Consider the following 12,373-nt stretch of genomic DNA (forward strand, 5'->3'; position numbering starts at 1 on the left):
TACTTATGATACTTATGCTTTGATAATGCTTATAACTGTCACATGCTTATTATGTGTTTTCACTAATATGCCTTTATGCTTTTCACGTACATGAATACAATGCTTTTGAGTGACTATTATGATGTTATATTGTCAGTCATTACACACCTGTTACACTTTCATACATAATGTCTTATACCTTACACTTATTGGATGATGCTTTGAGAAGGAGGTAATGCAGCACATGTATTATTCTCTACATTTTTGGTACAACTGTGTTTTGCGGTCTGACTCCATGAAGTATTTAATGGGATTCTTATTGAAATCATTCAATTGAAGTCATTCTGCTGAATTCATTCTATTGAAGTCATTCTATTGAAGTCTGAAGTCATTCTACTGAAGTCTTATGATGAGGATATGAAGTTAATGGTTTTGTTTCTATGAATGACTCCATTACTCTGCCGAATGTTCGATAGTGTGTTCTCTGATTTGGCCTTTCAGCTTTGCAGCTTCCTGTTTTGTCCTTCTGTGAAAACAGATAATTATTTATTTGATTTCTGTTTTGTCCTAGTGTAACAACAAATGATTTACCTAAATTGCATCCTTCTGTTCTGTCCAGGTGTGACAACAGATAATTTATCTACTTGCATTACATTTCATTCTTTACTGACATTCTTCATAAATACAACTACCTTAATTAGATATTATGTTTAATTCTATTGGATTGGACACTTACATGTACTTGGCTCTTTCTAGTTTTCTTGTCTTATTTGAATTTCTTCTTGTTTGTAGCTTTGGTGCGGGAAGCCTTTGAAATTTCAAACACATTGTGTGTGGATGATGAACTTTGGTTGTTTGTTCACTAATCCTATCCTGTGCAGCAGAAATATGATTTAGGGAGATGGAATTTTGAGGTGATATTAGATGTGACATTCTTCAAATGAACTGATGATGATATCTGGAATGATTGTTCCGTATGCATATGTATATTCTTCTGTCCTCCTTGACTCATGGTATCTTGTTTCATAATTTTGACTTCTACGTTTATATCTTATGCTGTGTATTATAATTGTGATAGTAGTCTGGAACTGCATGCGCCACCTAACCATTTTTTGATGTCTAGAATTTCGGTTTTCTTCTTGTGTAAACAAAGAATATTTAAGTTTGTTTTCAGTTTTCAGTAGCATGTTAGGGTTAGTTTGTTTTAACTTCATATGATATTACTATGTCTATCTTATATTACACAGCTTATTATTCCAATTTGTTTTTAAGCCATTGTTTGTTGCTGTGTGGCAACATCTATAACTGGGTATCAGTGGCCACACCTATATCTGGGTATCACCTTCATTGACGTGGGGGGTGATATTCAGGGAAATATATGGGGAGTCAGTCTTCTGGTTTTCTGCATTCATAACATGCAGTAAGTTTTTCCTCTATCTTTTGTACTATGTCATCGATGCGACGATCACCCAACCGGTTCAGCTCTTTTCCTTATGCATATGTTTCTGTCACTGAAATCCTTCTCATGTATCATATGTTGACTTCAACTTTAGATTTCAGGAATGGTCCAGAAAGCAAATCTGCAACTTGATTATCTTTGAACTGTATGTTTTTATCTGATTTTTCAAGACACATTTAGACTAAGTGTTAGAACTTTAAGTTCATTTATTTTGTGAATACCTTCTGTCATGATTTTTCTGTTTAACTAAGTAACTGGTTAATTAAATGCTAACTGAATGACATACTGGCCAAGATTTGGTCAAGTAACTCTCATTTTTTTACACCATAATATATATAAACTTACTGGATTCTAAGTACTATATAGAAAATGTAAAGTTCAAAGTTAAGTTTACTAGTATGAGATACAGCTTTTCTTTTAAAAATATATAATTTGTCAGAAACTTCAAGATGACACTATGATGCTATGTATCCTGTGATGCAGACAGAAGATGATCGATCATATATACATTGAGTCTGTACTCATATAACACAAGGTAATATTTTTGTTTATTTTATGTGATGTCATCCATTAGGATGGAAACTAATACAGTGTGTGGTTTCAAGTACTGAAAAGACAATGTTACCCGAAGTGCGACATTTGACTGTAGAGGGTGGAGATCCCATCAGAAGAAACAACTTACATGGAAAAATGAAATTTCAAGATGAATGTAAAAATGTATCTTCTATTTAGAAAGGAATCCTATGTCACATGTTTTTGAACTGGTTTTGATTCACACCTTGGGAGTATCTCATATATGTATTTAGGATGCTTTGTTGTAACTGATACCTCATACCACTTTAATTTTTATATTTCAAATTGTTTGTATCTGAAGTATTACACACTATTAATGCTATACCTTCATAATTTCATATGTTTTGGGTGTTATTTTGGGTGTTACATGTATTACCAATGATTTTTGTTATATAATTTAATGACTTAATGTTTTTGTGCTTCACACCACTTGTATCTCACTATTTTTGGTATTTACATCCACATTAGATAGTTTACCTCTGGGGACTGGCTTGTAATCCTTTTTCCAAATTGTCTACATTCCACCTTCAGGATTGTAGAAGAGCATTTCACTAACCTTCCATTAGGGAAACCTCTTCGGGGGATATTGAAATGGAACTACTCTCCCATCCCTATCTGAAATTCCTTCCTCGTGTCAATATTCTCTGAAGAGGTCATTTTATTATGAATTTTTAACTTTCTGGACTTTATATTGTTATGTCTATACCCAGTTCCAGTAGTAAACTGCCCTTTAAGAAATTAGCACAAATGAGTTTACTATCTCAGATTATATTTCACATTAATGTGCTAACCGATTTATATTAACAACTACGGGGAATAAGCCTTTTGCTAATAATCCAACTTAGAAATTTCATGGTATGAAATGTGCAGCCACACAGCACCACATAACCTTGAAAATTTATTTCCCTCCTATTCCTGAAAAGCTACGATATTTACTCATTATGATTATTTAAAATGATAGCTCCACATGCAAGCAAACCAAAAATACTGTTAACAATATGTTATTCAGCTGTGTTTATAATTAACTAAAATGTAATTACATTTTGTACTGTAAAATTTATTGAAATGGTATAAGAAATTAAGCAGACTTTTCCAAAGTGAATATCAGAACATGCAAGGCAATGTGTGGCCCATTTTTTGATGTAAGTAACTTTCTATCTTCTGACGACTTTTAATTGTTATTTTGTAAATCTTACATTTAACAATGTACTCAATTGTTTAGTTTTATATGAGAGGAAGTGGCACATGAGCAACGAGAGGCAGTAAGAGAGAGAGTCAGTAGCAAGGCAGAGAGCGAAAGAGTCAGACAGTGAGTCTGCATAATTGTCTTTCATGACATTGACATGTTTGTATGGGCGCACAAAAGCAAGGTCTTTAGCGCCCGCTCAAAAACAGATTAAGGCGAGCGTCAGTAAAATACACAAAACAGGAAAATAAAACAGCACGTAAAACACAGGTAACAAAAGTTGGGAAACTGTGCATACCCACACAGAACCACGGAACGAAGTATTGCGTCAGTAGTAAAACATTAATGACACAGGAAGGAAGTGGTATAAGGAGCTAAAACAATACAGCAGATGGACATGGTTGGCTGACCACAAGAATAAAAAAGGAGAAGCCAGTCACTCTGCAACACACTAAAACGCCCAACCTAAAAGTTTACGCCAGAGTTCAGACACATCACAAAACTTTAAAACCTTATTCACACTCGTCTCATCATCAGCTAAAATAGAGGGCAGATCCCCACCAATATTTGCTTCTGCATCACAATATAAAATACACTCCGTTAAAACATGGTGGATAGAGATGTGCACACCACAAGCTTCGCAAAATGGGGGATCCTCTTGCCGTAGTAAAAAGCGTGAGAGGGCAGTGCCCAATTCTAAGACACATGAGGGTCACTTCATCTAGCCTGAGCAACTGGAAGGAGAAACGCCACAGCTGGGGGGGGGGGGGGGGGGTGTTGACTTCACCACCAGCCATTCCTCATCCCACAACCTGCATGCACTTGCTGTGTAGTGCAGAAGTGACAGTCTGCAAGGGAATAGGACACGGTGCCACATCCTGTCCTCTGCAGACCTCCTTGGCAGCCCAATCCGCCTGTTCATTTACCCATATCCCTACATGACCTGGCACCCAGCAGAATTACACCTGCTTACCCTGCCCTTGTAGCAAGTACAGTTGGTCATATATCAGCCAGACCAACTCCTTATCTGGGCAATAATTGTAAGGCACTAAGAGAATTGGAGCAAATAGGAACAATATGCCCCAAATACGATGCATCTGCTCCAGTGCCTTAAGGATCGTGTAGAGCTCCACTGAGAAAACAGTGTACTCGCCATTAAGGCGAATACTGGTGACATGGTTGGGGAACACAACAGAGCAGCCAAGGGAATTTCCTTGTTTGGAGCCATCAGTGTACACTACTGTGAAACTGTGATGCACATCAAGAATGTTAAAAAACAGAGATTGAAATGTAAAATCTGATGTACGGTCTTTCTTAAAATTCGTCAAGTCTAAAATAAGTCTCGGCCTTTGGAGAAGCCAAGGTGGAAATCTGCTCCCACCATAATTTAAAACATGAAGACTGGCCACACACATCTCTAGAAGGCAATCCTGTGCACGAATCCCACAGGGCCTCGTTGCCTGTTGCTGGTTACGAAAAAGTCTTTCCAGTGGAGGCTGAGCAACAGTATGGTAGGCAGGTGTGTGGGGTGTGGACAGTGTTTTATATGCTTGGCGTACTGTAAGTAGCTGTCACCAGACGTTAAGTGGTGGTTCACCAGCCTCTGCACAGAGGCTTGGTATGGGGCTTGTTCTTAACACCCCAGTGGCCAACCAAATCCCTTCATGGTGCACCACATCCAACATTTTTAAATAAGAGTCTCACAGACCCACACACCTTGCACCCATAATCAAGCCAAGATCACACAAATGCCCTGTAAAAGCAGAGCAGACAAGTCCTATCTGCTCCCCATGTACTCTGGCTAAGACATTTTAAAATACTTAAAGCCTTAAGTGGCCGTTTCTTCAGGTCCTTAAGAAGTGGTAACCACGTAAGCTTAGAGCCAAGTATGAGGCCCAGAAACCTCACTGTGTCTTTAAAAGTAAGGACAGTGTCCCTCATCCTCAACTAAGGAAAGTTTAAAATGGAATGAGAATAGTTAAAAAGAGCACACAGACTTCTCGGTGGAAAACTTAAAATCACTCTTCTGCGCCCATTCATCCAAACATTGAAGAGTTTGTTGCAACTGACGTGTTGTCATTGTGAGGCTTGAGAAAGAGAAAAACAGAGAAATCATCCACAAACAAAGAACACTGGACAGGACTTTTCAATATGGGTGTAATGCTAGTAATAGCTATGGCAAAGGCAGTCACACTTAAAATGCTACATTGAGGGTCACTTTTCTTCTGCTCAAAGTGATCAGACAGGACATCACCAACTCAGTATCTAAAATATCATGGCGAGAGGAAGGACTGAATAAAAATAGGAAGACAACCACAAAAAACTCCATTCGTAAAACTGCTCCAAGATAAGATGCCTCCAAACAATATTGTAGGCCTTCTCGGTGTAAAAAAATATACCTAGAAGGTGATGCCGGCATAGAAAAACCTGTTGTATAGCCGCCTCCAGGAGAGCGAGGTTATCAATGGTGGAGTGATACCTCCTGAACCCACACTGAAATTGAATAAGGAGTTGCCTGGATTCTATGATCCCGGTAAGGCAGTGGTTGACCATCTGCTCCAAGTCTTCCCCACGCAGCTAGCGAGGGCAATGCTATGATAACTACTTGAGCATGTACAGTCCTTCCCAGGTTTTAAAAGAGGAATTAAAATTGCCTCACGCCGCAAGTCGGGGAAGTGTTCTGACACCCAAATAGCATTAAAAAGTGCAAGGAGGATATCTTTGTTTCACCTTGTGAGATGCTGCACCATACTGTAATGGATCCTGTCGTGACCAGCAGATGTGTCAAGAGCCACAGACAATGCAGAATCCAGCTTCCACATGGAAAATGAGCAGTTGTAATCTTCATCAGAAGTGGATCAAAGTCCAAACTACACCTCTCAGCAATCACTCTATGGCACTGGAAACCTGGATCCTGACTATCTGTTGCAATAACTGTGGCAAAATACGCTGCCATATTCTGGGCAATGTCTCTCAGATTGGTTTGGAGAGTGTTGTTCCTCATTACAGTAGCCATGGGGCACCTGCATCCTTTCCCAGAAATTCTCCTGATGGTCTCTCACAAAACGGAACTCTTGGTGGAATGATTAATGCTGCTCAGGAACTATTGCCATAACCTCTTCTTCCTCTCCCGAATAATTCGGTGACACTTTGCACTCGCCACCCGAAAGGATGCAAGATTCTCTGCAGTTGACCGACACTTGAACTTACGCAGAGCCGCACGCCAGGTCCTGATTGCAGATAGCATTTGGCACTCCACCAAGGAACAGACTGCCTCTTCTGTTGTCCCATGGATTGTGGAATGGATGTTGCAGCAGCATGGGGGATCATTTTGGTATATGAGCCACCCATGCCTTGAAATTCGCACAACGTTCGAACTGGGCCAACTGGCTACAAAGTGTCCAGTCGGCTCTACCAAGCACCCATCACAGTAGTTTCCTTTCAGGTTCCACCCAATCTGGCAGGTGAATCCTGATCAGGAAGTGATCACTTCCGTGCAAGTCATCAACCACTTCCCATTGAGCAGTGTGAGCAAGAGGTTGAGAGCAAAGCGAGAGATCAATGGCAGAGAACAAACCAGTTGCTGTGCAGAAGTGAGTGCTCAGTACCGCTTTTAGCAAGTAGGCGTACGATGACACAAGAAGCCTCTCAATTGCTCTACCTCTGGGGCAGATAGTTGCAGAGCCCCAAAGAACATTGTGTGCATTAAAATCACCACACACGATGAAGGGGTGGGGGAGCTGTGTAATATTGTCAGTTAGGACCTCTTCATCAAGTGCATCATGTAGGGGCAAGTAAAGGGAAATATTGTCAATGTACGACACCTGTGCACTGAAACAGCAACTGCTTGTAAAGTCATTGTAAGTGAGAGAGGCGAGGAGTGGAAGTCGGTACTGACAAAAATACCTATGCCTCCTCTAGTTCTCTCTCCACTCATGTTGTCCTTTTTGTAGAGTACATAGTCTCGTAGCTCAGGGGTGTACAACATGGAAATGAGTCTCCTGGAGCACAGACACAGTGGTCTACCCTGAGATAAGAGACGGCGTTCCTCCACATGCATTCTGAACCTCTGCAAGTTCCATTGTAGGATGGGAGCCATTTCACCAAATGGTTCAAATGGCTCTGAGCACTATGGGACTCAACTGCTGAGGTCATTAGTCCCCTAGAACTTAGAACTAGTTAAACCTAACTAACCTAAGTACATCACAAACATCCATGCCCGAGGCAGGATTCGAACCTGCGACCGTAGCGGTCTCGCGGTTCCAGACTGCAGCGCCTTTAACCGCACGGCCACTTCGGCCGGCGCCATTTCACCAATGTGGTTTTAATTTACCACTATCTTTTCACCGATTTATATTAACAACTATGGGGATAGGTACATAAGGTCTAAAAAGTCGTAGGAAACCAGCCACGATGTGGTGCGGAAACACCACAATGAAGGTAGCGGTCTTCTCAATTTCTCCATTATTCCTATGCATCCTCTGCTCTACGTCCACTATCTCCTGTAAAGCCCATACTCAGCATACGAAAGCTGACCCTGAGGGCTTATTGTCTTTCGGAAGCTGTTTGTGTGAGCACTTGGGACAGATTTGACCTGAACATTGTGAACCTTCCCCTGCACCCTGTTGCTTCAAGGACGAGGGGAAATGGGATGTTGAGAGGAACTCTGCCTCTTGAAACTCACTACGGAATTGTTGCTGGTCTTTTCTGTGGCAGCTGCTTGGATTGCTTTCTCCTTAGTCATTTTGCCTTGGCATGTACATGTGGAAGCAGAGGTACTGGTGGAGGATGGTTGAACACTGGATAACGTCTGCGCCGAGGTGCTGACCTTAGGAACATACACATAAAAAGTGGTAAATACGGGAGGTTTCATCACCTTATATTCCTTTTTGGCTTCAGCACAGGGGATCTACTTGGTGACTTTTAATTCTTGAATTTTTCATTACTTTGCAAAAACAGGGCAGTCTCGGCCCAGACTGGGTGGCTGCCAGAGCAGTTAACGCAGACTGCTGGAGGTGGACAGTCAATCCCAGCTTCATGGGCTGCCTTTCCACATTTCCTACAGGTCGCTTCACCCTGGCAACTCAGCGCTATGTGACCAAAATTCAGGCATTTGTAGCACCACATAGGGTTAGGTACATAAGGCCTAACCCTAAGTTGGAGGAAACCAGCCATGATGTGGTCCAGCAACACCAGAGAATTAAAGGTCACAATGAAGGTAGAGGTCTTCTCAATTTCTCCATTATTCCTATGCATCCTCTGCTCTACGTCAGCTATCTCCTGTAATGCCCATTCCTGTTTAAGTTCGGCTATGTCAATATCCATAATGTCACGGCATGTGACCACACCCTTGTTAGAGTTAAGGGAGTTAAGGAGTGAATACTCCCAGGCAGTACACCTTTCCCACTGGGAGGAGGAGGAGGAGGAGGAGGAGGAGGAGGAGATGATTTCGAAGGTTCCATCTCAATCCCATGAGCAGCTAGGGAAACAAACTCAGACAGAGTATCTATCTTTTGCCATACTCATCCCTGCTTCAGTAGTGTTGAATTTCTCATCTAGTCAATCCTGATTTGCCATTTTGTTTTCCTGTCAACTCTTTTATTTAGACATCCAGATTCTAAAATTCCACCCTTAAATGTGTGAGAGGTGGGAAGCATTTTAATTGCTACTGACACTGAGTGAGAATAAAATATACAGTTTCTATAGTTCTATCTATAATAGGACAGTTATAATAGTGAATTCACCGTCATACCAGCACAGCAACTTAATAGTTTGGGCCTCCATCATTCACAAGTACAAAGATAAGTGAAAACTAGAAAAGTTAAGGAAAGTTCACATAATAACTTAGCTGCTCCATATGATGAGATACTCAACTTTGATATCCTCGGAGATTGTTGCTTCAGAAAGTCCCAGCATTCGGAGTTGCTGATGTACTAATTTTTAAATAAAACACAGAATATACCACTTTTCTTGTCTTATATTGTGACAAATTAGCATGTACACGGGTGGAATATACATTTCTTGTCTGAAAACCTCCAAAAGAGTATCACACAAACAGCTTCCAAAAGACAATAAGCCCTCAGGGACTCAGCATTCATTTGATGAGTATGGCCTTGGCATCCTTGGGGTTCCTGAGCTGGGGACTGGTAAGCGCCACCAGTGTGCTGTTACTGTAAGCTCTGGTTTTGTTTCAACAACTACTGTATGGTGCGACAGTGGAATGTTGTGTCGCAGGGAATGGGGATTTTAGTTTGACTACCCGGATTGCGAGGATGGTAAAACCCTCTATAAAAAACCTCTCAGTCTCAAGGTGTCCTACGCGCTGATGAGATGCACAGTTGTTGAGGTGGAACAGTCATTAGCAGGCAACTTCTGCGGAACCTGCCGCATCTCGGTTGTATAAGGCTTACTCAGGCACAAAATTAAAGAGAAGATGGCAAGCTAGTACTAAGCAAAGAAGAGAAGGCAGGAAGCTGGAAGGAATATACAGAAGGACTACATAAAGGAAACAAATTTGTAAGCCAACATTACAGAAAGGGAAAAGGAAGTAGATGAGATGATGGAAGACATAGAAACTGTAGGAAGAATTTGACAGATCACTGAAAGACTTAGTATGTAAGTATATGAGGCATGTGAAAGAGCATCAAACTTCAAGAAGAATGTAAGAATTCTAATTCCAAAGAAGGCGTGCTGACAAATGTATTACTTAACCATCAATTTATTATATCATGGTTGCACAATACTGACACGAACTATTTACAGAAGAATGGAAAACTGAATGGAGCCAAATTTGGGAGAAATGAGTTTACATTCCAAGGAATGCAGGTAGTTCAGAGGCGATACTCACCCTATGACTTATCTTAGAAGATAGGTTAAGGAAAAACAAACTTTTTTATAGCATTTGTAGAGTTAGAAAAAGGTTTTGACATTGTTGACTGAAATACATTCTTTGAAATTCTAAAGGTAGCAAAGGTAAAATACGTGGAGCAAAAGGTTATCTACAACTTCTACCAAATCTAGAGTGCAGAGATTGGAGCCAAAGAGAATGAAAGGGAAGCAGTGGCTGAGAAGGGAGGGAGACAGTGTTGTAGACCATCCCTGATGTTGTTCAATCTGTACATAAAGTAAACCAACGAGAAGTCTGGAAGGGATTAAAGCACAAGCAGACGGAAAATAAAACTTCTGACACTTGCCAATGACAATGTAATTCCATTATAGACAGCAAAGGACGTCTTAAGATCACTGGAAGCAGTGTCTTGAAAAAGAGAAAAAGTGGTTCAAATGGCTCTGAGCGCTATGGGACTCAACTGCTGTGGTCATCAGTCCCCTAGAACTTAGAACTACTCAAACCTAACTAACCTAAGGACATCACACACATCCATGCCCGAGGCAGGATTCGAACCTGCGCGCCTAGAACCGCGAGACCACCGCGGCCGGCTTGAAAAAGAGATTATGAGATGAATAATCATCAGACGTAAAACAAGAGTAATACAAAGTAGCTGAATTAAATGCTGCATGAATTAGATTAGGAGACGAGACACTGAAACTAGTAGATGATTTATGCTATTTGGGTAGAAAAATAACAGATGATGACTGATGTTGAAAGGATATAACATGTGGATAGCAATAACGAGAAAAGCATTTCAGAAAAAATAGAAACTTGTTAACATCGAATGTCTAGAGCACAGCCTTCTACAGAAGTGAATTGTGGACAATAAGCAGTTCAGAAAGTAGCAAATGTAACCTTTTGAAATGTGTTGCTATAGAAGAATGCTGAAGATCAGGATGGATAGAGTGACTCACCAATTAGGAGATAATGAACTGAATTATAAATAAAATAAATTTATGTTACTACTTAACTAAAAAAAGGGATCAATTGATAGGTCACATTCCGAGCCAACAAGGAACAGTTGGTTTGGTAATGGAAGCAAGTGTGCGGAATTGTAGAGGAAGACCAAGGCTTGACTAAAGTAAGCAGGTTCAAATGGATATAGGCTGCAGCAATTATGCAGAGATGAAGAGGCTTGCACATAATAGACTAGCTTGGAGAGCTGCACCAAATTAATCTTCAGACAGAAAACAACGACAACAAACTGAAATATGAATTGCAGAATCAGACTGCTCCCTGGACACTTTTTGGTCAATTCTCTATAAGAATCTGATTACTGTTCAGTACAATATCCACAAATGTTGATATTTAATCAATATTTCATCCAAAGAAATGTTACAATCGCCACACAAAATTTCAGTTGGTATATAAACATAGATTGGTTTCAAATGAGCAGAATAGCATTCTTCACATACACTTGAGATGATATTCTTCCGAATCATACTCAAGGATGTGCCATAATCAAATGACACCTAATACAGAAATAAGTGTGGGATTTTTGAAAATTACGAGACAGAATTTTTGAATAGTACTTACCTTTAACAAAGGATAAAATTAATACAGTCCATAAACACGTATATCTAGGTGACAGTATCCCAGTTTTCAGAACTATTAGCTCTCTTCTTGAAGCTGGAGGGGGGGAAGGGGAGGGGGGGAAGGTTTGTTGAACGTAAAAAAAACAGGTGTCCCCATTCATCTTGGAGTCTAAAATGACCTGGTCTGTCTTCCTTTTTAAACTTCTCCAAACCAGCCCCCTCTCCTCCCCATGGAGGGAACTAATAGTTTCACGAGTTATGATACTGTTGTCTACTTTTATATGCCTCTAATGGTAGTACTAAATGTTTTAGGCCCTGAAATTAAGTCTGACCACCAATTCAGGCTCAAATTTTTATAGTTTTCTCAAGTGAATTGGCTTTCTGATAGGATTCTAGAGAAAGTCATTTTATTACCTGTGGGCGCACTGATTTCATATTGCAATATCCAGACTTCTTTATTCGACCATCTTTTGGTACTTCACAACTGAGAGAACCTGAGAAGACTGCTGTCCCATCAGCACTGATGTTCAAACCACATTTACTATACCCTTCTTTGTGATCACTATCAGCTGTCGTAACCCACTGATGCAAGATATGTGGCGAGTCAAATTTCCATAAGATATCTGTTTCTCCTGAAAAGCAAAGCAAAATCTTGAACTAGTATCACAACCACATAACACAGTGCTGCATGCAATGCACTTACATTCAAGAACACCATTTCTTATTCATTTGTCACATCTGCATGTAGACTA

General features: G+C 40.4%; 1 protein-coding gene across 1 annotated transcript in view; it reads right to left on the reverse strand.

Annotated features, from left to right (window-relative positions):
* Window positions 1-12,373, reverse strand: part of LOC126193565 (complex I intermediate-associated protein 30, mitochondrial) — a 56,027-nt gene that overhangs the window by 21,306 nt on the left and 22,348 nt on the right. The window contains exon 2 of the mRNA XM_049932697.1: window positions 12,036-12,253. Within this exon, the coding sequence (XP_049788654.1) occupies window positions 12,036-12,253 (218 nt within the window). The remainder of the gene's footprint in view (window positions 1-12,035; window positions 12,254-12,373) is intronic.

Source organism: Schistocerca nitens, chromosome 1, assembly GCF_023898315.1.
Source record: "Schistocerca nitens isolate TAMUIC-IGC-003100 chromosome 1, iqSchNite1.1, whole genome shotgun sequence".
Lineage (NCBI taxonomy): Eukaryota > Metazoa > Arthropoda > Insecta > Orthoptera > Acrididae > Schistocerca > Schistocerca nitens.